The sequence below is a fragment of the Mustela nigripes genome, chromosome 2 (assembly GCF_022355385.1).
Source record: "Mustela nigripes isolate SB6536 chromosome 2, MUSNIG.SB6536, whole genome shotgun sequence".
Taxonomy (NCBI): Eukaryota; Metazoa; Chordata; class Mammalia; order Carnivora; family Mustelidae; genus Mustela; species Mustela nigripes.
The window spans coordinates 70,792,853-70,817,635 of NC_081558.1; the positions used below are offsets into that span (position 1 = coordinate 70,792,853).

At 51.8% G+C, this 24,783-nt stretch overlaps 2 protein-coding genes across 15 annotated transcripts in view; one reads left to right on the forward strand and one right to left on the reverse strand.

Moving 5' to 3' along the window:
- The window catches only part of VIPR1 (vasoactive intestinal peptide receptor 1), a 33,414-nt gene extending 25,073 nt beyond the window's left edge, over positions 1-8,341 (forward strand). For 3 of the 5 annotated variants that reach the window (XM_059390743.1, XM_059390740.1, XM_059390739.1), the window contains exons 7-14: positions 1,923-2,076; positions 2,631-2,691; positions 2,892-2,958; positions 3,332-3,423; positions 5,870-5,999; positions 6,233-6,274; positions 6,931-7,047; positions 7,502-8,341. In XM_059390743.1, the coding sequence (XP_059246726.1) occupies positions 1,923-2,076; positions 2,631-2,691; positions 2,892-2,958; positions 3,332-3,423; positions 5,870-5,999; positions 6,233-6,274; positions 6,931-7,047; positions 7,502-7,588 (750 nt within the window). In that variant the 3' untranslated portion in view covers positions 7,589-8,341. Of the gene's footprint in view, positions 1-1,922; positions 2,077-2,630; positions 2,692-2,891; positions 2,959-3,331; positions 3,424-5,869; positions 6,000-6,232; positions 6,275-6,930 lie in introns of all 5 variants that reach the window. The other 2 variants (XM_059390742.1, XM_059390741.1) reach the window with 1 other exon arrangement.
- A 10,155-nt stretch (positions 8,342-18,496) lies between these two features.
- The window catches only part of SEC22C (SEC22 homolog C, vesicle trafficking protein), a 29,659-nt gene continuing 23,372 nt past the window's right edge, over positions 18,497-24,783 (reverse strand). For all 10 annotated transcript variants that reach the window (XM_059390744.1, XM_059390754.1, XM_059390747.1 and 7 more), the window contains one exon: positions 18,497-23,415. In XM_059390744.1, the coding sequence (XP_059246727.1) occupies positions 23,215-23,415 (201 nt within the window). In that variant the 3' untranslated portion in view covers positions 18,497-23,214. The remainder of the gene's footprint in view (positions 23,416-24,783) is intronic.

The window sequence follows — 24,783 nt, forward strand, 5'->3', positions numbered from 1 at the left end:
CCCCCCCACCCCCACCCCAAACACACACACCACCATCCTGCCACTATTGCTGACTTCCAAGTGACCTTCGGAAATTCCCTGCCTCAGTTTCCCTATCTTGCAAGGACTTCAAAGCTTCCTTCCTCCACCTCCCTCATCACCATCATCTGGAGCCAGTCCAAACACACAGCCCTTCTCTTTCCTTCTTTTCCTGCTATCAGCCCTGTTCTGGGGCTTCCTCAGGAAGGGCATTCAAGAGAGTATCTAAGGAATTCATTGCCCATCACTAAGGGGTCCATCTCCAAGTGATCATGAGCACTGGCCCCATCTCTGAGGGCCCAAGACCTAAGACAGAGAGCTCAAGACCAGCCCTGGCTCCCACCTATTCCTATGGCCAGTGACTCATTGCTTCATGAGGGACCTCAGAGGCACTGCATTATTTTGGGGTCAGCAATACCTTCTCCCCAGAGAATAACCTGTGATGATGAATCTCAGGCATCTTGACAAGAGGGAGGGAAAACCCAGAGTGGCCACCTTGGCCAATCCCAGAGCTCCTCAGAGGACCCCACCCAGGAGCTGGGACTTCTGAGCTACAAAGCCAGGAAGCTTCCAGCACACCTGTTAAGGATAATTGCGGAGACCTGTTTAGCAACTGTCTGAAGCTTTTCTAAGGCAGGAAGCACAGCTAATTGTCCTGTTAAAGAGATGAGCTATTCTAGTTGTAAAGTGAGGGGGGGGGATGGGAGACACCACCCGCCTATAGCTGGCAGAACTGGAGTGACACCTGAGGAAGGAGCTTGCAGCCAGAGGGACAGGAGGGCAAGCTGCTCTCTGAGGATGTCTTAAAGCCAAGGGCACAAGAAGGAAGGGTGGGAACCTGTGTTCCAGGGAGGAGTGAAATCTAGAGGGCTTCCTGGAGGGGGATAGCTTTAAGCTCCGCCTCACAGCTACTTGGGTTTGATCTGAAATGGAAGACTGTTTCTGGGAGAGGACAGGGCCCGGGGGATCTTCCAGTCTTGCCAGGCGGGCCACCTGCAACACCTGATTGCCATACTCAGGGATCCCCCTGACTCTCCTGTTGTCCTCACCTGCCTGGGGAACGCACTCTCTTGCCAGCTCCTCTGCCCCCAGGAGGAATGACCATCCCTTCCCTCTCCTCTTCTTCATCTCTACTTCCTCTTCCTCTTGCCTCTTCTCTGCCCCCATCTGTCCCCAACACTTCCATAAGGCCCCCCTCCACAGTCCACAGCCCATAGCCCATAGCCCATAGCCCCACACATTCAGGCAACTCTTGCAAACTCAGGCAAGAAGGCTCCCTCAGACCTCTTCCAGCTGCCTTCCATCTAATTGAAATAAGGTGGATGAGTATGTGGGGGAGGGCTTAAGTGTATGGGTAGGTAGATGGACTGCTGAGTAAGTCGGTGCGTGGATGGCTGTGTAGGTGGAAGGCTAGATGGGTAAACCAAGAAAAAATAAATAGATGACGGGTAGGGGGTTGGGTCAGTAGACAGGTGGATGGATGCATGGATGCCCGGATGGCTAGGTGGATGGATGCTTGTGTGTGTCTAGTTGGTAGAAAGATAGAAGAATGGAGAGATAGATGGGTGAATGCATGGATGGACTGATAGATGGAGAGATGAATAAATGATCAGTGGATGTGTGGATGGTGGATGGAAAGATAGGTGAGCTGGTAGTGGATATCTAGTGGGTAAAGCAATGGATAGATGGGTGGGAAAGTGCAAGCTTATCCCAGAATATTGGAGGATCTAAAATCAAAGATAATGGGAAAACCACCAGGGACATTTCTAAGGGGACAGTGCGAAAACAACAGAGAGATTAAGTTGGCCATGCTGCATCTGTGTTTGTTGTCCCCAAACAGACCGGGGGCAGGTGGGGGACCACTTCGAGCCTCAGTGAGCCCCTTCTCTGTCCTCCCCCTACAGGTGAGCTGTAAGACAGCCATGGTCTTATTCCAATACTGTGTCATGGCCAACTTCTTCTGGCTGCTGGTGGAGGGCCTCTACCTGCACACCCTGCTTGCCGTCTCCTTCTTCTCTGAGCGGAAGTACTTCTGGGGGTACATACTCATCGGCTGGGGTATGGTACCAGGGAGGGCTTCCAGGCTGGGGACAGAAGGGGCAAGGCCTGGGAAGCTCACTAGGGGGTGGGTGCCAACCCTGCTTGCACTCTTCGGTCTCCCTGGGCTGCAAGTCCTGCCTGCCAGGCTCTCAGCCAAGGGTTGATAAAAGTCCCTCAAACCTTTGACCCCGGGGCAGGTGCCCTCATGCTGGAGCTGCACCTAGGGCTGATCTGGGAGATGGGTTCTGTGAGCATCCATTTCTGCTTCAGCCCCTGAAACACAGGGTCCCTGCTAGTCTGTAAAATACCTCCATCAAAGTTAGAAAAAGATTCTTCCTTTGGGTGGACACAGTCCCTGAGGAGTAGAGCTCCACCCCCTCAGTGGAGTGAGCATCTTTGCTCAGTGCACAAGCTATGTAACCGCAGGTGGCAGCCCTGGCAACCCACCCTTTCTTCCCTCCTTCCGTCCCTCCCTCCTTCCGTCCCTCCCTCCCTTCCTTTCTTTCTGCTTCTTTCTCCTAAACTTCTCCCTGTGCCCTCTCCTCTCTTTCTCTCGCCTTTGGCCCTGACAGGGGTGCCCAGCACATTCACCATTGTGTGGACCGTCATCACAATCCATTTTGAAGATTTTGGGTGAGCTGCTGCCCCACCCCCTCCCCCTGGCTGCCATCACTTGGGGCTGGTCCCCTGGGAGGGATGAGGGAAACTGGGAGCAACAGAGCCTGGGCCTGTAGTTTCTAATGGGTACAGGGGCAGAGCCGGAACACCAGAGAGGGCCTCTAACTCCGGCTGAGGACAACTACTCTCATTCTTCCCCACCATGCCCTGTCCAGATGCTGGGACACCATCAACTCCTCATTCTGGTGGATCATAAAGGCCCCCATCCTCACCTCCATCTTGGTAAGGCCTCCTCCCGCCATGTAGAGATGGGGAAATTGAGGCCCAGCTTGGGTAGTCGATTTCCTTTGGCAACACAGGAGATTCATGTCAGGGTCAGAACAGAAATGTAGGCTTCCCAGTGCCTGTGCAGGACTGTCCCCACCCCTTACCCCATCAGTTCCTCCTCTAGGGTAAAAAAAAATGGATTGGGAGGCCCAGTCCTTGGAGATGTGAAGTAGAGTTCCCAGATGGCCTGCCCAAAAGGAAAAAGCCAGGGAAGAGATAAGATGGACAGGCAGCAGGGTCCTGGGGGTGGGGGGGGCAGGCCATCAGCCCAGGGACCTGGACACCCTGGCCTCCCCTCTCTGACCACTGACCTTGACCTCATCACCAGGTGAACTTTATCCTATTTATTCTCATCATCCGAATTCTGGTACAGAAACTTCGGTCCCCAGACGTTGGGAAGAGTGACAGCAGCCCATACTCGTGAGTATGCCGAGTACCCCGGTGTCCCCATCCCCAGACTTCAAATCTACCCACATTTCCTGGAAGTTCTCCAGGAACTCTGATGAGTGGAGTCATGAGACAGCCACCTTTCTCTTGCCTACCTCTGCCCCCATGACCTGGCTCAGCCCACAAGGGTTGCCTGCCCCAGGCTCCCCCTTGCACAGGTCTGCTTCTCCTGCAATCTCTTACCTAGCAAGTGATCTGAGCCAGGTATGTGTCTGCTGCTAAGCCAGGGAGCTTGAAAGACAACAGATGACCTGTGCTTTATTCATACCACATGCCCAGTCTCTGGCTTGTATGTGGCACAGAAAAAGGACCCAGTAAATGCACGGTAGATGCATGCCCTGGGGGAGCCCCCAGGTGAACAGTGAGATAGCCACCTTCAGGATGCAGCCGCCCCCAGTAATACTAACACCTGTGCTTTAAGTGCCATGCGTGTGGTAAGGGGTTTCTGAACATCATCTTATGTCATCCACACTGTCCCCTATCAACTGTTCCCATTTTACAAGTGAGGAAACAGACACGTGCTCCCTTCTCTTCAAGGTTCTGGGAGCACATGGCCATGGCAGGGGAGGGCGCAGTGTCCATGGGACAGCAGTCATGCTCCTTGCTTGGCAAGGTGTGAGGGCTGCTCTCTATTCCTGGGAGGACTGGAGAACCAGGCAGGGTTTCATGAGAATGAGAGGGCTCAAAGACAGAACTAAAGAAACATGGACAGGGTGGCTGTGGGGAGGTGAGTAGGGGTTTGCCTGCCTACAGATGGGAATAAGAGATAGCTTCTCAGTGCTACAGAAACCGGACAACCCTGAGACGTCCCATAAGGGCCTTTCTTTCAGTCCTGGGATTCTGGACTGTTCCTGGCCCGGCTTCTCTTGAGGGAGTCTTGTGCTGTGGTTCTAAGATTCTTGGCTAGAATGTCACGAGCTGCTGGATTTAGGATTCTATTCTGGAATCCTGTGATTCTCTCCGATGAGACTAAGGCTCACGTTCCCCCCCCTCACCCGTGTGACGACATTCTCCCCCGCTGGGTGCGTAGGAGGAGCTTCCCTTCCAGTCTGAGAACGGAAGGCCCTGAAGGGATCTGTGTCTGCCAGGGGGCAGCACATCAGGCCTGTGCATCCTAATCCTCCCCTTTGCCTGTGGGGCCCTGTTTTCCCCAATGCACAATTGCTCCAAAGGGCTCAAAGCAGAAGCAGAGAGAGCTGGTCATCACCAGGTCTCCGTGGGTGAGACAGAAACCAAACAGCTGTCAGCAGGCAGAAGCGTTGGGGGGAATAGAAGATGGAGCTCCCCACTGAGGGGCCGTCAGCTTCCACTCTTCACCTCCCCATAAGCCTTCAATTTAAAGAAAGCCTCCATCTGTCAGCCTTGGGCATGGGGAATAGGTTTGTGGCCCAAGAGGGTGGGCAGTGCTCAGGATCTTAGAATGGCTGGGAGCCGGGTCCAGGAAGGAGCTGGAGGGGCAAGGCCCCAGTCTCTGCCCCCAGTCAGCTATGGGACCTCAGACACAGGACTAGGGTTCCCTGGACTGACTGCCAAGGCAGAAGAGATAAAGGCAGAGACCCCTTGGCCCTCAGACCTCTCCCAGCCAATGAACTATGGGCTCACTGAGCTGCCCGGACTGGCTGTGAGGTCAGGGGACTGGCAGGGTGAGCCCTGCTCCATCGGAGAAGGAGGGTCATTTGGAAGGAGGATCAGCCCTGCTGTGCACACATGGCTGGCAAAGGAGGGGCTGGCCCTGCTGGGAGTGTGTGTATCGGTGTGGGGAGGCTGGAAGAGAGGGAAGTGATTCCAGAAAAGGTGGCAACTCCTAGAGGAGCGGACAGGCGAGAAACCAGAGACAGAGAGCAATACTAAACCAGGCATAAACTTGAGTGCCCAGCATCCTCCCAAGTGGCCTCAGGAATATGGGGTCAGCACCCCAATTACAGAGACTTCCTTCCCAAATGTCCTCATCCCCAGTAGAGAATGAGTCTCTTGTGGAAGCAACACATTTCACAGCCCCAAAAGCACTTCTGAATTTAGAGTGGGCATCTCTGTAATTTGATCATGTTGAGCAGACATTGACCCCACTGTGAGGATTAGGGAATCTGACACCAGGCGAGGGGGAACTAGGATCTCCTGTGGGCTGAAAACATCTCTCCCTTTCCTGCCACAGAACTTGAAATACTGTATCTTATCTTCAGGGTTTCATACTGGCCTTGTTTATAGACTCCCCTCCAGAAGGGTGAGAATAGAGTTTCCCTCTCCCTCATGCTTGTCTCCAGGCTAGGAGAGCTGGGGGGCATGAAGGCATGGGCACCGCAGATCTGAAGCAGGAACAGAGGTGAACACAATATTTCCAGGGGCCAGCAACCCAAGCTCATACTTCCCCGTTGTTATCCCTACCTCCCATGCCCACCGTCTGCACCTCTCCTGTCCCCAGGAGGCTAGCCAAGTCCACCCTTCTGCTGATCCCCCTGTTTGGAGTGCACTACTTCGTGTTTGCCTTCTTTCCCCACAACTTTAAAGCTGAAGTGAAAATGGTCTTTGAGCTCGTCGTGGGGTCTTTCCAGGTATGAACCAATGACCAAAGGCTGCATACTTCTCTGGGCTTTAAGGGAGTTCAACCTGGGGCCTTGGCCCTTTGCCAGTGGCTTCCAATTTTTTCCCTGTACTTTTAACCCCCTACTGTATGCTTTGCTCTTTGGTTAACCAGGGGAACACAGGGGTCATGGCCATGGGTGGTACAGGGCTGGGGGCTCCTGGAGTCTGTCTGCCTCACATCTCTGGCTCCCTTCTTCCCTAGGGTTTTGTGGTGGCCATCCTCTACTGCTTCCTCAATGGTGAGGTAAGCCCCTCCCAGATCTTGGGGACCAGGCAATAACACTCCAGTTGGCCCAGGGTCGGGAAACAGTGATGGGATATGTGCAAAGCAATGATGAGTTCAGTCTTGCTACTCCGAGTGTGGTTCTCAGACCAGAAAACAGGTGGAGGTGCACACCTAGGACCTTGTTAAAAATGCTGATTTCTGCCCCCACCTGGCCTCCCAGACCTGCTGACTTACCATGTGTATTTTAAGACAAACACGCACACATACACGCATACACAGATGTGGGATTCGTGGGCACATCAGTTTGTTAAGCAGCTGTATGCAGCAAGTCGGTGGGGGTGGGGGGGACCCACCATCAGAGGCTGAGTTGCTGTAGAGCCCTGGTTACAAAGCACAGAACTCCATCCACTCAGATGAGCCTAAGTGAGCTGAAGGGCAGGGAACAGAAGAAGGGGGATACAGCCACCCCCAGGCAACAACCCCTCCCTCCCTGGGCTGCACCCTCTAATCCTCTCTGCCTCCTACCTCCTCCCACTCCAAAGCCTTGATTTGACCCCCCCATTCCTATGTGGTCCCAACTGTGCACTGGCCAAGGGAGGATCCATCCGGAGCAGGCCAGTCAGTAGTGGAAGAGGCCTCCTAGGGGCGGGCTTGACCAGGCTCCCTTCCCCCAGGTGCAGGCGGAGCTGCGGCGGAAGTGGCGGCGCTGGCACCTGAAAGGCATCTTGGGCTCGAGCCTCAAATACCAGCATCCCTCAGGAGGCAGCAACGGCGCCACGTGCAGCACGCAGGTGTCCATGCTGACCCGCGTCAGTCCCGGCGCGCGCCGTTCCTCCAGCTTCCAGGCCGAAGTTTCCCTGGTCTGACCGCCAGGCGCCCGGGGGCGCAGGGCGGGCCCCTCCCGCCCGCACCACCCACCCCGGGGTGGCACTGGGGACAGAGGCCTGCCCGGGCGAGGCCAGCCCCAGCCCCGGGCTCGGAGGCTGTCCCGCCCCCCAGGCCATTGTCCAGACGCCCCTAGAGAACTCTGCCCTGGCGTTTTCCCGGAGGAGGGGAGGGCGCAAGGATGCGGGAGCAGTCTAACCTCTCTGCAGGCTGGCGCGCTGGATGCTCCCTCCCGGGAAGATGTTGGGGTGGAGCTCAGTAGTCAGACTCCTCCCCGCTAAGGCCCCCTCCGCCAATCAGGGGCAAGGAATCCATACACGCTCACCTGACTCTGCGCCCCGCCCGCCCGCCCGCTCTCAGGAGCCAGCCCAGGAAGGCCACCGCGGGTCCTCTGCGCCGTGTAGGTGGGAACGTGGAGAGCGCCGAGGACAGAGATCTTGCTCCTAAAGGTCACACGCCGCCGCCGCCGCCGCCGCCTCGGCAGGGCCTGAAGTCCCGTGGTCGCTGTCAAGTTCCTTTGGGTGAAACATTGACGCTCAGGCATCTCTTCTGGGATGCCATCCCCTCCCCCATCGTCGTGCTCCAAGACGCCCAGCTCCTCCCGGTGGAGGAGTTCCTCTGCCTCAGGCAGGTGCGCTTCTGATAGAGTTTAGTTTGGGGTGCACAGGTGTCTCCATAGTCTCCGCAGAAGTGGAGTGGTCCCAGGTCGGCTGGAAGAGTTGAGACTGCCTTACGGGCTGTGGGAGTTTCCCACATGTGCCAACTATTCAAACCAGGCTCAGAGACGTGCACTGATGAACCTCTTCATCTTCGCATCGTCAGTAAGGTGTGAACAACGGACCCCATTTCACAGATCGGGAAACAGTCTCCCAGCGCCGGACCTCGCCTGTCACAAAGCTAGGGTTTGATCTCAGATCTGACCGACAGGGAAAGTGAAATTAACTGCTGCATTTTATATATTGTAACAAGCTGAATCCTCTTGGTTATTTGTATCACCGCTAATATTGTTACCACCCAGCCTGGAGTGTGGCTGAGGGGTCCTCTGGCTCTGATATCATCCAAACCAAAGCCTGTGGGCCGTAGCATCCTGGGTCTACCCCACACCTTGTAGCCCCATGGCTTCCTGCCCACGCCCCAGCCAGAAGACCCCCTCAGCTCTGCAAACAGGTTTGGACAACAATAAATGGTGGGTTGAATTGGCTTGGTTTCTCTGGTGGATGATATTCCCGCGTGGCTTCCAACATACAGCAGTACCCCCCCACACACACACTCCATTCAGAGGATGGGAGGTTGAGAAGAAGGGGAGGTCACAGTAGCCAGCTGCCACCACCATTCGGGCTTTGGATGGGAATCCTGCACTCCCAGGTGACAAGCACATGGTTCTAAAGGCTTTCAACTCATGTTCCATTGAGTGGTATCCTCTGCCTTTTGAGAATGATGAAGGTCCTTACTCTCTGATGAGGACCCTCAATGAGAAGACCTAGTATAAGGTCATCATCGTGTCTCCTGACCTTCTAAATCCAGCCCAGAGGAGACAATTCTATTCTTGGATCACTGCAAAACAGCTGACAGAGCTGCCTGTGGTCCCCAAAATGGTTAAGAGGGAGTATTTTCCAGACCAAAGTGATTCCTGCAGACAGGGAGAGGTGCAGGGGGTGTGAGCTGACCATGTCGACATTGCCCAGAGTTTGGCTAAGAGGAGATAGGTAGAGGACAGAGCAAATGTCACCAAAATGAGTGACAGAGCCAATATGACTAATGGAAAGGGTTAGACGCAGAGGCAGGAGGGCGAAGTCAGTGTCAGTTAGCAAGAAGTCTCTGAAGCCATTGCCTGACCTGACCCCATGCCTTCTACTTCCTGCAAACCTGCAAGGAGGTTGTCCTGCTATGGGAGAAGAAGAGGGATACCATACTGGTACCAAAAAAAGGTGGGGGTGGGGGGAGAAGAAGAAGAAAAAGAAGAAGCAGCAGCAGCTAGTATAGGTTGCCAAAGGCTCAAATCTGCTTGCAAGGGTCCTTAAAAGCCTTGTCCTATTCAGAAACAACCCAGGACCCATAACAAACGACAGTCGCATACCAGCACCCTGCAGAGGCCCAACTCAGGAGCAGTTAGCCCAAGGTCAGAGTGGCTGGACCCAGAGCACGGACAGCCCCAGGCACATACCCTTGGATCAATGGCACAGGAGGTCTGGCAAGCGCAAACTCCATCTAGATTCACATGCCATGCCTGCCTTGTGCATGGTCAGCTGTAGGACAGAGGAGGCAATGTTCCTAGCTTTGGTTTCAGGCACTTTCTGGCTTGCTGGAGAGAATATTCTTGGCACTAACCATCTCTTCCCCTGCCCAGACAAACAGTGGTGACCACTGATGGGGTGCTGGTGGTGGAGAGTGGAGGGAAGGGTACATTTGGGTCTCCTTGAACTTGCTCTGTTCTTCCCTGAGAGTTCCCATCCCTACTACTCCAAGGCACAGGGGACAAGAGAGAGGGAACAGGCAGGATGGCCATGCTCCTCTCACCCAGCTAAGCCATGTCACTCACTCTGATTTCCCTCCTCCCCTTTTCAACTCAGTTCCTCTCTGAAATGGTTCCAGAGACATTGTCTACCAGTAAGGTTCAGAAGACCCAGCCCTAATCTTTTAGTCCCAGTTCTGATCCAGACATTCTCATAGATCTTGAGCAGTTCCCCATCCCTCTCTGGTCCTCAGCTCACCTGGTGGATGGCTAGACTTAGCTCCTGCTAAGGCATGAGCAGTTAATGAGGAAGGGGCTTCCCAGAGCCCTCTGTCACCCGCTCCATCCTCTGGGCTCGGTGTCGACAGCAACTGGAGGGAGACCCCTAAGCAGACTAGGAACAAGGTATGCACAGAGGACAGAGGCTATGAGAGAACAAGGAACAGTTCTCTGGAACTGAGGGATGAGTTCAGGCTGGTGGGAGAGGGGGAGGGGAGCAGGGGAAACAAATGGAAAGAGTTAACAGATTCTAGAAGCAGAGAATTTTCAGAGGAAAGGGCAGCACCCCAGCTTCCAAATCAAAGAACCTATAGGCTCCCTGGCCTATGGGAAGGCACCAAATCAAGCTGGACCCCGCCTGTCCACCACAGCGCCTGAAATCAACCATTAGTGTCATAGCATCAGGATAAGGAGAGAGCCCAGGGGAGACCAGATGTTTCAGCCAGAAAGGCAGCAAGTGAAACAACCATGGAGAGACCCAAGACATGGGCAGCAAAAGGGAGGACTCTCGGTGGGGTCCTGCCCTGAGAGGTGGCAATAGGTGAAAAGCCCAGTGTTGGGCATTTGGGAACAGAGAGAAGCTGAAAGAATGCCTCAGGCCAGCAGAGATCATGGGCAGACATCCCAAGCTGTCTGTGGAGTGGGAGTGACCAGGAACAGAATTTTTCCTGTGCTCCCTCTTCCCTCCAGCCCACCCCCCCCCCCCCCCCCCCCCCCCACACCCCTGCCAGGCCTCCAAAGGCATTCATCAGGCCAGTCCAGCTCATCTCTGTCGCCACCTAGTGGGTCTCTCAAGGACTTCACCAAGGTTGGCCTTTGGGCCCCGAACACCAGGGTTCAGGCCACTCCCCAGGAGGCCAGGTGACACAGAGGGCAGGCCTCTCTCCTCAGCTCCATTTCAGACTGAAATACAAGAGGGAAGTGGAAGCGAGGCCACAGGCCTGGTGAGCCCAGAGACAGTGTGGGATTAGAGACATCCCGGCCCTCAGACCCAGGCCCCTGAATTTTGTGGCATACAGTGATCCCTGTCCCAGTTCCAACTGCAGAGCTGGGCCCCTCAGGGACAGATTAGGCCCTGGCCCTTGACTGAGCCCTGACCCCAGTTCCTGAGAGCAAAGTCCAGTTAACTCAGGTGGGTGGGTGCCTCCTGGAAAGAGGCACAGGGAGCTGCCCACCATCCTGGTGCAGAGGGCCACCATCAATCGATGGTAGAAGCCACCATGTGGACAGCACCTTCCATTCTAGGGCACAGGCTGAACAACGAGGGTGGGCCAGTGAACCAGCTGGATGGATAAGGAGCAGCTTCCCAGGTAAAGAGACATTGGGTTGTCTCAGGACTAAGTAGGCATCTCTAAGTCCCAAGGGAGCCATGATGGACGCAGGGACACCCAAATCCAAATGAGCAACAGGAACCCAGTGAAAGCTCCTTAAATGAGGCCAAGGGGATGAGTCAAGGGGTAGGCTGCTCTGGCTGCTGAGAAGGGCCCCAAGGGTAAGCTGAGGAAAAGACGCCTATCCACCATCCAGGTGAGGGAGGAGGAGGTTTGGGGAGTTGATGACCCAGTTTGGGAGAGGCTTTCTGTAAAGTCTGTGGGATGTCTGGGGAGAGCCCTCAGGCTGCTGAGCCAGGATCTAAAGCAACAAGGCACAGTCAGAGGTGGGGAGACCAGGACAGCTCCCATGGGGGAGGGGCCACGGGGAGTCCATATCTGCAGACATCCCCATCCGGCAGTGCTGGGCTGAGTGCAGTGAGGAGTCAGTGTCAGCCCCTCCATTCCCACCACTTGCTCAGGGCCCATTTCCTGAGCAATGACCCTGCCTCCCCCCCCTCCCCCCATGTGGGAACAGGAACTGCTCTTATCTCTCCCGAGGGAGGGGGGCTGGAGCCACAGCTGGCAGTCATTAAACACCCTGATCAGGCCAGGGATGGCGGAGATATTAATAGCCAGGAGTCAATGGCCCAGGAGACACAGCATCCCAGGGAGAGGGACAGTAACCTCTGCAGGCCATGGGGATGAGGAAGACAGGTCGGAAGGCCATCCTGGCAATGCCCTAGTCTCCACGCAGGACGGCTGGGGTAACCAGAGTCCAGAGAAGAGAATGGACTTCTCCCCAGCAAGTCATTGGCAACATCCATACTTGAACCCAAGTCTCCAAATCCCAGAGCCCTGCTTCGTCATATGGATTGCCACAGATGAGATTCACGCAGAGTGCCCTGTGTGGAAACACAAGCAGAGCAGACCGAGCAGAGGACACCAATCTTTAGTCTCTTTATAAAAATCTCGGTATCTTGTTCCTTGTGTATTTTTTGCATTAGCTTTTTAAAAAATATTGCATTAGAATGGTATTTATCCAGCTTATTGAATTTTTTTTTGCCACCTCCTTAAATTTTGCATCTAAGGCCTCACTTGCTTCAGCCTGGTCCCAGCCCAGCTCCCAGAGGTCCCAGCATCCCTTGGTTGCAGCGTGTCAGTGTGGAAAAAACTGAAGCATTGTGAACCAGCCTCTACATGACTCAGAGGGCAAGGGTCCTGCCTGGGTGATGCCTACTAAACATAGGCAGCTCCTAGGTTAATGCAGCAGCTCAACCCAGTAGTTTGTCCGTCTCCTCTGCCATCCTCAGTATTTTGACTTGCATCCATAGACGTATCCCCTCATGCTTCCAAGATGGCTGCCAGTACCCCAAGCATCATGTTCTCACAGAATACCATGCAGTGGCATAGAGACTGTCTCCTGTGTGACTCCTTTTATCAGAAGGATAAGCTATGCCAGAACCCAGCTTCTGCACACTTTCCTCAGGGTCCTGGGCCCAGACCAGCTCACATACCCAAGCTCTGTCTACAACTTCCAAAAGGAAAGTTGATCTAATAAGGAAGGAGGGAGTGACTGCTGACTCTCAGTCTCTTTCTGGATGTCTCTTTGGGTCAGTATGTGGCCTTTCGGCTTCCCTCCACCCGAGCCTGGTGGTATAGCATATGGTAGAGGTGAGGAAGCCCAATCAGTCAAGGTTAAGCGCAGGAGGTTGGGGAGAGGAACAGAAGACACTCTAGGTATTTTGTGCAGAAAGATATTTAATGTAGGGAACTATATGTAGGAAGGTTTGGAGGAATAGAAGTTAGGGCGTACTTCTGCCCTATGATAGGTCATGCCACCCCAGCTCCCACCTTGTAGGAAATTATGGCTGACCTCCTAGTTGCACATCCATGAAGCTAAGGGCAAGAAAGTAGAAGGAACACTGTGTCCGGTTGCTGCAGAAACTCACGTCTGTCAGTTCCCACCCAGCAGCCACCGCACTATAAGGAGAATGGTCGCCACCTCCTTTCTGCCTCCCAACTCTCTCCTGCGGTGCATCCCTCTGGCAGAGCCTAGGCAGCATCCAGATCCCCAGCAGCAAGGGGGGGCTGGAAAAGGTAGCCTCTAGCCTCCCTGCAATGCATGGGACTGTGGAAGGGGCAGAGAGGGGTGCCAGCTAGCAATGGATGATTTCTAGACAGGGGTTCAGGTGGCTTTGTAGCCCGAGTCTCCAGAAAGACAGCCTGAGACAAAAGTCTGTGACCAAGACAAAGGAATGGGGGACAGGGAAGTGGGAAGCAGGGAAATGGGGGAAGACAAAGGGAAGGTGGGTTATTCACCCGTCAGGTGGAGCCCCTCACAAGTGCCCTCCCAAGGGTCAGGAGAGCATGACCTGCTGGCTCCCATCATCTAGGGCTCAAGGTCCGCCCACAGCAACACCCCAAGTCTTCCATGCGCGAGTTGTCATGTGGGTTCTCAATGTGGCTTCAGAGGAACTCCAGACAGAAAGTGATAGCTGAGGTGGAAAATGGGTTATTCCTGCAGGATCTGGAAAAAGGAAGTCAATAGGATACAATGGGTGCCTTCCCTGGCAGAGAAAAGGAGCCTAGCCCAAAGGTCCTGGTGCTACGCTGTGTACTAGGGTTTCTTCATGGATGCTCACCATGGCCGAGGGACACTCAGCCTGCTCTCCTGGCTGTGACCCCAGGGCCTGCCCCAGCAGATCCAGCCCCACCTTGGCCCACTCTGGCCCCTCAGCCAAGCCCCTATCTAGCCCAGGGTACAAGACCCCCTCCCCTCACCACTGGCCATCGCAGTACCACCATGCCAGGCCCAGCAGCTCTAAGTCAGCCATCTTCCTCGTGCCCCATGGCAAGACCTTCTGGATCCCTTCCAGGCCTCTGGGAGCTGAGAGAGGCTGGGTGGCACTCACTGTGACTTTCTTGCCATCAAATCCAAGGCTCTCCCATTTTTGCCCAGTAAGGCCACCTAAGGGACACAGACGGCGTGGCTGGCTGATTCTAAGTGCAGAGTGGGACACACGCCCCCTCTGTTTTCACAGTTTAGGGTTTGTCCCCCTGCCTTCAAGATTTCATCCCAGAGGATGAGAACAGGACATGTCTGGGAGATTCCTCCCCTTCTCCGTCCTGCCACCCGCCAGCTGAAATGGGTTTTCCTTCCTCCCCACTCCCACCCTCGCTTCCTGCTCTCTGAGATGACATTCATCGCCCACCCTGTCCCAACCCCCAGGTCGTAATGATGGAGGGGATCCAGAGGAATACAATTTCAGGGGTGAGGAGATAATAATTATATTGGTTTTACTATTTTCAAGGTGTGGAGGCCATAACATTCATTCAGCAAATAGTTACGAAGCATGGATGGCGTGCGCAGAGCAGCAAGACCAGGTGACCAAGGCTCTGCCCTCCCGGCACTGAGCCCCCTAACAGAGAAGTCAGATCATCAGTGCGGAAAATCCCTCAAGGATGAACAGTACAGCACAGAGAATGTAGTCAATAATATCGTAATAACGTATGGTGACAGATGGGGACACTTACTGCCATGAGTGCCGAGGAATGTACAGAACTGTGGAATCACTATGTTGAACACCTGGACGTCAACGACACTTCAGTAATCAAAAATAAAAAATTCTAAATGCTCACAAAAAATAAGTGAGGAAAATTACACAAGGAAGAAGGCTAGAGTAAGGGGGTGCTCTGTTAGCTGGAGGGGTCAGAGGAAGTCTCCCCAAGGGACGACAGTGGAGCAGAAGTAAGTCATTCCCCCTTCCCGATAATGCCGCAAGATCAGGGGATTATAAAGCAGGGACACCAGAATCAGGGCCCAGGACCTTAAGGTCCAGTTCAAAACATGGCAGGCCCCCTCACACCTCTGTAGCAGCAGCCCGAGCCATACGGGAGGAGAGTACCTCGTGGGGGCTCGGAAGCTCACTGCTTCCCAAGTGACCGGGAGGGGATGGAGAGGCTTGTTTCTTGCTGCCCTCGATTACAACAGTGACCAGTCAGGCCCACAGACTCCGTCTGGGTTTGGGCACCAAGAGCCCCCGCCTCCCATGCTTGCAAATCCCGTTCAGTGTCCCCTGTGATGCCCAGTGACAGAGAACAGGCAGCTCTTGAAAAGACTAATATTTACTCTTTCAAACGGGAGCTGGCACAAGCTGTTTCCTACGACTGGCGTCTGGTTCACCCCCATGGGATGGACACGACAGGAGGTACTATGGGAGATAGGCAGATGTCCCTGCGGACACTAGCACCCGGGATGAGACAAGGTATCTGAGATGGGGACAGCGTGTTCCAAGGTCCTAGGGGGACACATCTGATCTCGGTTTGCACACCTTCACAGTGGAGCGCTCACTATCTCCCTGAGCCCTGCTGGCCGGCCCTGTGTGAGAAAGTTCATCCTTCTGGTAGCCCTGTGTTCCTTACTTCTGGCCCCTGCTCTTACCCCTGGGGCCTCAGAAAATGTGCCTAGAGTAACCCCTCAGGGCAATGGTGGGCCTGGTTAGCTTCACCGTCCCAGACCCAGTCCCCTCCTGCTTCCCGTCCCCAGGCTCAGGCCGTGGGCTCTGTTGGCCAGAACAGTGTTTCTGGGGTGGGAGAAAGACCTTGCCTTGGAGGCTCCTCGGTCCCTCCTACAGCTGTGTTCCCTTTTCCCTGAGAATCCCCTGTGAGAGTCCTTCGGCTGAGTGCCTCATGTGGGAAAGAGTCTTCGCCAGGAAACTACTGGTCAGACAGCGAGAGTCTGGGAGGGAGGGAGTCCCTGGCGGCCAGAGCTGGCTCACCCATCTACTTTCCCATCTTGAGTCCCCTCCTCTCTGCTTTCTGCCCTCCCCCCACCCGGGCCCCTGGTTCCCGAAGCCCTCCCTGATCATGGCAGCCCCTGGCCTCGGTTCCGGTTCCCCCAGCTCGCCCACGGGAGAAGCCGGGAGGCTCTAATGCAGGCCCCCCGGGTTCACCTAGGGCTCTCAGACTTGACTGCTGACTCTAGCAAGCGTTCTCTCTTTTCTTCAAATTCCTATTATCCCTAACTCACAGGCTCCCCGCCCGTTGTAGGCAACCATTCAAATGTATTTAACACACATTTGTTACAATATAGTCTTATTAAGTATTTTATCATCTCATGTGCATGTATTTCTAATCCAATGCATGTTATTTTTCTACTTGCTTCCACATTTTAGAGATCCATCCATGCTGCTGCATTTTGGGTACTTCTGTCGGCTGTATGGTGAGTGCAGGATCCACAACATGAGGTGTGGGCACATGAAATTTGGGTAGGCAGCCATCTTCCTTTGCGAGGGCCGCCATGACAAGTACCACAAACCGGGTGATTAAACACCAGAAAATTTTTTTTAATATTTATTTATTTACTTACTTACTTACTTAGAGCACAAGCAGGAGGAGCAGAGGGAGAAAGAAAAATCTCAAGCAGACTCCATGCTGAGTGTGGAGGCCCATGTGGGTTTCAATCTCACGACCCGGAGATCATGACCAGAGGCGAAACCAAGAGTCTGATGTTTAACCGACTGCACCGCCCAGGCGCCACCCAAGCGGCCCTAAATGACGGAAATTTATTTTCTCACGGTCAGGAGGCTGGAAGTCTGAGATCGAGGTGTCGGCAGGGTTGAGGCTTCTTTCTTTGGTTTGCATGGTTTGCAGCTGGCTGCCTTCTCCCTTCCTCCAAACACAGACGTTCTGAGTTACTGGGTTGGGGGGTCAGGACTTCAACATATGCATTCGGGGAGGGCACAGTTCAGCCCATGGCAGTGGCCTTGCCCTTCCGGTGGCCTGTGCGTGGAGTCCTATATCCCCCCCACAGCCTCCAACACTTGCTGCCATCCAGCTTTCTAAGTCTCACCCAACTAGTAGCATAAGGTGATATTTTACTGTTGTTTTAATATGCATTTCTCTGTATTCCTAATGATTTTAAACATCTTCCTATGTTTCTTAGCCTTTTGGGTTTTCTCTTCTACAACTTGTTTTTCTATGAGGTTGCTGTCTTTCTTGCTGACCTACAGGAATTGCTTATGTAGTGATCTCTACCGGTTTCAGACATTGTAAAGATCTCGCATTCGTTTCACTCTGCCTGTGACATCCTTACTTGCATTTAATCAAATTCATCAAGCATTTTGCCTCAAAGATTGTACCTGTAACTTTTTACTTTAGGAGCACTTTTCTATCCTAGGTCACAAAGGAACTTTCCTTCCTGTTCTTCAATGAGCTTTCTAGTGTTTACCTTGCACATCCGACCCAGCAACATGGGAGAGCTGACTGCAGAGCCAGGCACTGAGGGGGACCCCTTCCTCTCCAAGCCTCACTCCTCACAGGCACTGCTCAATGATGTGTGACAGTTGTCCCGTAGCACTTCTGCTCTCGGGCCTCATTAGGGGGTAGAGCCCAAGAAAAAGGAAGGCAGTTCATCAGCCTGAACTGGCACCCAGCCCTCCTGGCGCAGAAAGGGCAGCTTTCATGGGCCAAGATTCCCCGTTTACTCCGCGGTGCCGCCAATGGCAGAGAGAACCTTATTCCCAGCCCTGCAGACAGAGCCCTCGGCTGCACTGTCACTGGCTCCCTAGGACATGCCTCAACTTCCCCCCCTGAGCAACAAGGGGTTTGAACCGGGTGATGTCCCAGGGCTCTGCTGACTCCCAAATCCTGAACCCAATACCTTTGTGTTTATTTTGGAATATTTTGCCCTCCCCCAGAAGTTTTTTACTTGGGACAGATGGTGGAGAGAACCGTGGAGTTTGAATTCCCCCGATGTGTTTGGGATATGGGCAGGAGAGCCTGGTGCATTTGTTTCCTTTCTGGGAATTCTGTCAGCTGCTTCAGGAAGGATCTCTGCAAAGGGTGCCATCCCCTGGGCCTGGAGCCTGACGACCCGCTAGCGGCTGCACCTCCTGCTGGCCATTTTGTGGCAGGGCTGGTCCTGGGAGATGGAAACCAAATGGGCTTCAGAGCGTAGACAGGAGCTCAGAGCCTACAGCAGGGTAAACGCCAGCTACAGGCACAGATTAGCAGAAGCCAAGTGGGCAGCGAAGGCAGGCCTCCCTGCCTGCCTCCACCCAGGGCTGCTCCCTGTGACTGCCATGTTGGCTTTTCCAGGGTCTCTCCTGGACCCATGATCATTCCAGAGTCTAGGCATTAGTGTTAAGGACTGAGGCGGCACCCCTGTCCAGACACTGGACAGGAAGGACTGAATTCCACTTCTCTCAACATCCCCCCTCCATTATGCAAGGCCCACCTCACACCCTCTAGGAAAACAGATCTGTTGCTCAGAATTTTTTTACACGAATACACGCACATTAATAAGCACCTTGGGTTTATTCTCCTCTCACTTCTGAAGCCGCCTTATTTGATTTATATATACATAGTATATAAATGGCTAAACAGTATTCTTTACATACATTAACACGTTTAGGCTTTACTACTGTGTGAGAGTTTGTTAAAACATAGCCATCATTTATTCAAAATAGATCTTTGTTATTACATGAAAACAGTAAGAAGCTTGTACAACATGGACAGTAAGCTTTCAAAATTAAGATGTGAAGTCAATGTTTTTGCCCTGGCTAAATCAGCCTCAATCTTTTATGCTTTTAGTAGAAAAGTCTATTAAATAGAATAGAATTCTAAAGGGGGTGGGTGGGGAGGTCAAATCATATGAATAATTCATGAAATAATACTTCTGATGTAACCCCAGAATCACACGAGGGTTAAAGAAGGTCATATGTACCAAGCACAGGTTAGAACAATGGATTTGATCATTTTACCCTAAATAAAAGGCGCTTGTGGGCAGCAGCTCTGTCATCAGTACACATGGCCAGATGTTTCCATATCCGACCATTCCCAGATCACACTGATGAGGCCTTTATCCACAGGTTTCCTGCCAAGACGGTTCCCCAGAAACAGGTCTGACATCACTGCTTCCCCGATGGGAGAAGGTGGGAGGATCAGAGCTCTCCTCATTTGGGTGGGGGACAGACCCTGGGTTTGGTTCGACCCGCAGAACCAGCCTCCCTGGGTCCTGGAGGCTTCAACGCCAATGGTACCAAGAGCTCTGTGACTTGAGGAAGGAGGCAGATTTAATGAGGAGAAAGAGAAGCCACTACCTTTCTAGAGTGAAAGAATGAGTCCATTTACATTGCAGTCTCATAAAATGCCCATTTCTGTAAGAAGACACAGCCACACCATGCTGCCTGAAGCTTGGACCTCCTTGTATCAGGTGAAGGCTTTTCTCCTCCTGCACATGACCAAGGGATTCACCCAGCACTCTCCGCTACTAGGCTTTTATCCTTCTGCTAGCATGCAGGGGGAAGCAGGCTGTTCCCACCACTGCTCAGCTGAGGACACCGAGGCCTGTGGGTGTTACTTGCCCCTGCCAGTGCAGGGCTGAGTAGAAGAGTCAAGCCGATCCCAGGCCTCCCCCATCTCTCACGGGCACATCTCCTCTCTTTTCCTCCACCATGGACACAGTGCACAGTGGAACTTCTCTGGACCTAGGCAGGATTCTGTGTGGGAACATCGGGAATGTGAACCATAGCACATCTATCTCCACAAATACTCCTGTATTTGTGAGGACCTCCTGGTCCTCACGGTGCTGCTCTGGGCATGCACAGCAGCAGGCTCCTAAGGGCCACCCATTCCCCATATTACAGTGAGGGGTTGATTCCTTTCAGGAACAGCAAACATCAGCCCTGAATGCAGCCCCACCTGCCCAGAGACAGCTGCTTGAGCCCCACCCCCGGCTCTGCTCCCCACCTGTGGCCTGCTTCCCATGACCCCAACGGCCGGCCCTGCTGGGTGTCCTCTTTGACTGTGAGCAGTGCTTAATACCCAAGTGCACCTCCCCACTAAGCGTGAACTCCCACGTGTGTGCTGAAGCTTCTAGCAGCACAGAGGCAGAGAGCTGGGCCTCAGGGCAGCCCAGCAACTACAATCAAAGATGGCTTTCTCATCCCTCCAGAGATTCCAGGTTCAGCCTCTGTGCTCAGGGCTAGACTGCATGGGACAGACATGGAAAGAGGCAGAGGAGTACTGGAGAATGGGGGCACCTAAGAAAGGAACCGGGAGCTCCAGAGGATGGCAAATGTTTGAATTTCAGCACTCTTCTTGACACCCTTTGGCCTGATCCTTAAGGAACTTTAAAATGGTGGGCCTCGCTTCACCATGCCTGCAACAAGAGTTCACAAGTAACAGGGGGCAAGCCTGAGAAGCAAAACCAGGAGCCTCTCGTCACATTCCTCCTGCTGCTGGTGGTAGGGCCTCCTGTACTGAGAGGAAGTGCCAACCCAAATATGCCCCCAACTGTCTCCAGCCAGGAAGAAGAAACTCAGGAATGATCCTCATCACAGTAAGGCTAGCCTAGAGAAATGAAAACCAAAGTTTGTGCGTTTCTTTGACCAGAATACTTGGGGAAGGGAAAACCCTTCGGGCATTGGCCTCTTGGTTGGGAAACCCTGGTCAAGAGTGCTGAGCCACATTGCCAGCCCAATACAGTAGATGGGAATAACGTACTCCGATGTTTAAGATCTTGCAGCATCTGATCCCAGAAGGCACTTCAAAGGTTTGTTTTCAACATTATTTCATCTATTCCCAGATCCACCCCTGGGAGGTCCGTTGGGCAGATAGTATTTTACCCCTGGGAAAACAAAGTGCTAGAACAGCAATGAGTCTGTGGGGGAGTGAGGATAACTCCTGCAAAGGGGCAGGGAGCAGCTTCCTGGGATCAAGGATGGCACCGCGGGGTTGTGGGGGGGAGGGGAGGCACAAAACTCCAGGCCTGAACCAGCCTGCGATTTCCCTTGGACAATATCCCCATAACTTCTTTCCTATCACTTACCTCTTCCTCCAATAAGCTGATGCTTCTTTCAGCAGGATTCTAGTTAAACAATGCTTATGTACTGTTTGGCTAGGGCATCTTTTCCCTTTTGTTTGCAAAAACCAATCTCAAACCCCATGTAGATGCTAATTGATGACAACCACTTTCAACCAGGGGTAGATAACATCCCCGCTGCTGCAGAAGCATTCACCAGGAGGGACTTCTCTTCAAGGATGGTTCTCCACTGTCCACTGAATGTGGATCACAGGCTCAGACCCCAAGAGCAAGAGCATCTGGGGTACAGGGCTACACGGCAACACCAGTAACACAGGGGCTCAAAATAAACAACTAAATAAACCTACGATTCACTTGTAAGCTGTTCTTATCAACTTTTAAAGCCCCCCCCTTTTTATTTGGTGCTTCTAATTTACAAGGATTTGTCTCCCCTCCTTGACTTCCCATTCTATTTTACCATCTCTTCAAAATTATGTCCCAGAAAGCCTTTAGATGCACCTGCTGGGTATGCAGAAAATCATGCAGATGCAGAATAGAAGGACAGCCAACAATGAACTTGACATCTGAGGATAGTGCCAATATACCTCTCACAGCCAGATAGTGTTTGATTAAAAATAGAAAATTGTATTATAAGAAAATAAAATGACTGCGGCAACATTTTCCCAACAATTTCCAGTCACATAAACTTGTTTTTCTTAAAGTGACATCAAGGTAGCTCAGTAGCAATACACTAACAGTAACAACCAACTACAACTGAATTCCCTAAAATAATATTCTTGCTTTCCCCCACGTACTCAATAACTCTTGAAATGGTTTCCAACTTTTTAAAAACTATCAAAGTAGGATTTCTTAATTTATCAAGATCACATAATTCAACCTTAAATCCCATGAAATTGACGTTGATCTATTCAGATTCCAGATTTCTACCAAGAAGAATCCAAAGGGCAGGCTCCCAAAACGGTCTCCTGAATGGCACTGGACAACTCAGGCTGAAATTTCTGGAGACCTTAGGGACCTTATTCAGAGCCCCATTTTGGAAAGCTGTGATCAATCAACTATTTTGAAAATGAGACAAAAAATGTAACTGCAGAGCACAGGGTTAGTTATACCTTGATGAAGTTTTAAAAAAATTAACACCTACTTAACTCCTGTTCATAAAGAATGAGGCCCTCGATCTAATTAAGATGACTGGGAAAGGTGTAAAGGAGTAATTAATTTGGGAGGACTTCTGGGAACAGGGACACAAGGTCAGGCATTGCTCATCATTAAAATGATGGGTACCCAGCTGCCATGTACAAAGCTGATGACAAGAGCATTTTTGTTTGTTTGTAATGCCCCCTGCATCTATAAAGTGCCTCTATGTGAATCCAGTCTGTGGCCCACTAAATTCTCAGGCTTATAAGCTCATGGTCATGCTCACGATCTATGATCCAGTAGCACTGGTTACTCAATTTCTAAAATACTCAGATATATATGCCCTGCAAATAAATAAATAAAAACACTTCCATACCCACACAGCTTCACTACCATAAAAAGTTGTAGATAAATTAAATAAATTCAGCTTTCTTAACCATTTTCTCAGCTTAAGTTTACCCTTTCCCTAAATGAAGATAAGTTCAATTTATATCCAAAATATATTTAAATATTCTAAAGGTACCATACCGGACTCAAGTTATCAAAAAATGTAAACAAAATTTATCTAGCTTATATTTCTGAGCCACATTTTAAAATTTTTAATTCACCCTGTATTGACCCTCTACAAGAAACTAACCAAGTCACATTTAGACTGAAAAGCTGATTCGGGTTTCAAAGTGGTTCCTCAGAGACAACTGCCAGTTACTAAAACTAGTGTTATTGGATCTCGTGGTTTATTGTGTCATTCGATTGAAAAGACCAAAACAATTCCGTTCTGATCTTCCAGTAATGCTCCTTGGGGGGTGAGCCCCCAAATTCTGCTGTCCCAAGGAGAGGTGCTGACCTGGAGATTCTGCTGTAACGCTCAGCACAAAGCCGGGCCTGGGTCTCAAGCCACCTCCTGCCTCCCGCTGCACCTGCTCAAAATCCCCCACTGTCGCTCTCCGCCTGGCTTGGTCGAAGGGAACTTCGAGGGTGAAAATCTAAGGTGAAGTGGAGAAGCCAGAAGGGAAACAGAGATAACCCTCCTAAGAAAGCCAAAGGATCCATTCGTCACACTGAGTCGACTTCACACTCCACAGTCGCACTGCTTCTCCTGAAGCTGCCTGGTCAGTATCTGATGCGAAGACAGAGAAGCCACCCCGATGTGAAAGAGGATTTGCCAGACATTCCGCAGCCCATGCAGGTACACGTTGCCCAGGCAGATAAAGAGCAGCAACAGCACCACCTTCCTAGTCCTGGCTGGACTGTAGAACAGGTACAAATAACACTGAAATGACACCAGAAGAGACAGTCCAATCAGAGACGAGGAAACAGCCACCGGTCGGACACAAGAGGCAGGTCCCGTCCCTGCACGCACGCGCACTAGCTTATTAAACCAAATTTACTAAGTGCGACCTGGACGCACTGGGTGAGTTGCTGGTAATCACTGGATGAAAGTGAAGATTCAGAAGACAGAAGAGAAGTGACATAGATATCACAGGAGGAATGAAAACACGACACTCTTTAACACGTTTAAGAAACATAGAGGGCACTGCCCCAGCTGTGGGCTGTGGATAAAGAAGAGATGCAGGTAAGGGGAAGAGAGCCAGGCCAAGAAACCCCAACGAGGCTGACTGGCCTCCAACTAAATTCTTCCTTCAGGGGAGTCATGACAGGCAGCACAGCCCCGTGAAAGAAGCCATCTTTTATCATTTGTTTTTTCCTGAGTTACAACTACATCAGGGACCAATGTTCCCTAGACATCCCCCTTATCATGTCTTCAAAAACATTTCCGAAACAGGGAAAATCTCACAGCCAGGAGAGCTGTGAGAGCTATATAGGGCTGTATAGGGCTATCACAGAGAAAAGAGGCCATTCTTGTTCTACAAAAGGTAAAAAGTAGCATTTTGGTTCAAAGTTGAAAAAAACAAGAAGCACATTCTCAATTTTAGTATATGTGCTGCTGAAGCGAGCACAAGAAGCACATTCTCAAAACCCAGAGCAATTCAACAAAGGCTTAAGCTCCACTGGGTGGGGGAGAGCTCCCAATTGAAAGAGCTATCCAAGTAGGAATACAGCTGAGATAACAAAGGCTGAGGGATAAGACCACCCCGCCTGAAACGCAGGCTCTGAGCACCTCAAATGGCAACACCCAAGGCTCTGGAGTCTTGATTTCTCAAAAATGAGTGTATTTTCAATCCTAGGTCGAAAATTTCTTTTGGGACAATCATGTCCTTCTTAAAAAATAGACCATTCTAGGACGGTTGCAGAAAAAAGAGAGGAAGTATCATGAGAACAGAAACTTTAATTGAAAGGAAAACAAACAAAAAAGCTTAAGAATGTGGAGAAAGTACTAAAGTCCTTGCCTTTTGTGGAGAATGAGGAAAGAAAATTACAGTCAGGTTTTTTACTAGAATGAACTCTGCCTATAGGGGATTCAAGAGCTCCATTTTACTCCACCCCTTAAGTATGACACTTACTTGAAAATAACTAAATAATAATCAAAGCTCACTATTAATGTTGCAATGTTCATCTCATTTCCTAAGGACAGATTGGAATCAGATGGCATTACTATTAAAAACAGTTTTGGGGAGGGGCACCTGGGTGGCTCAGTTAGTTAAGTATCTGCCTTTGGCTCAGGTCGTGATCTCAGGAT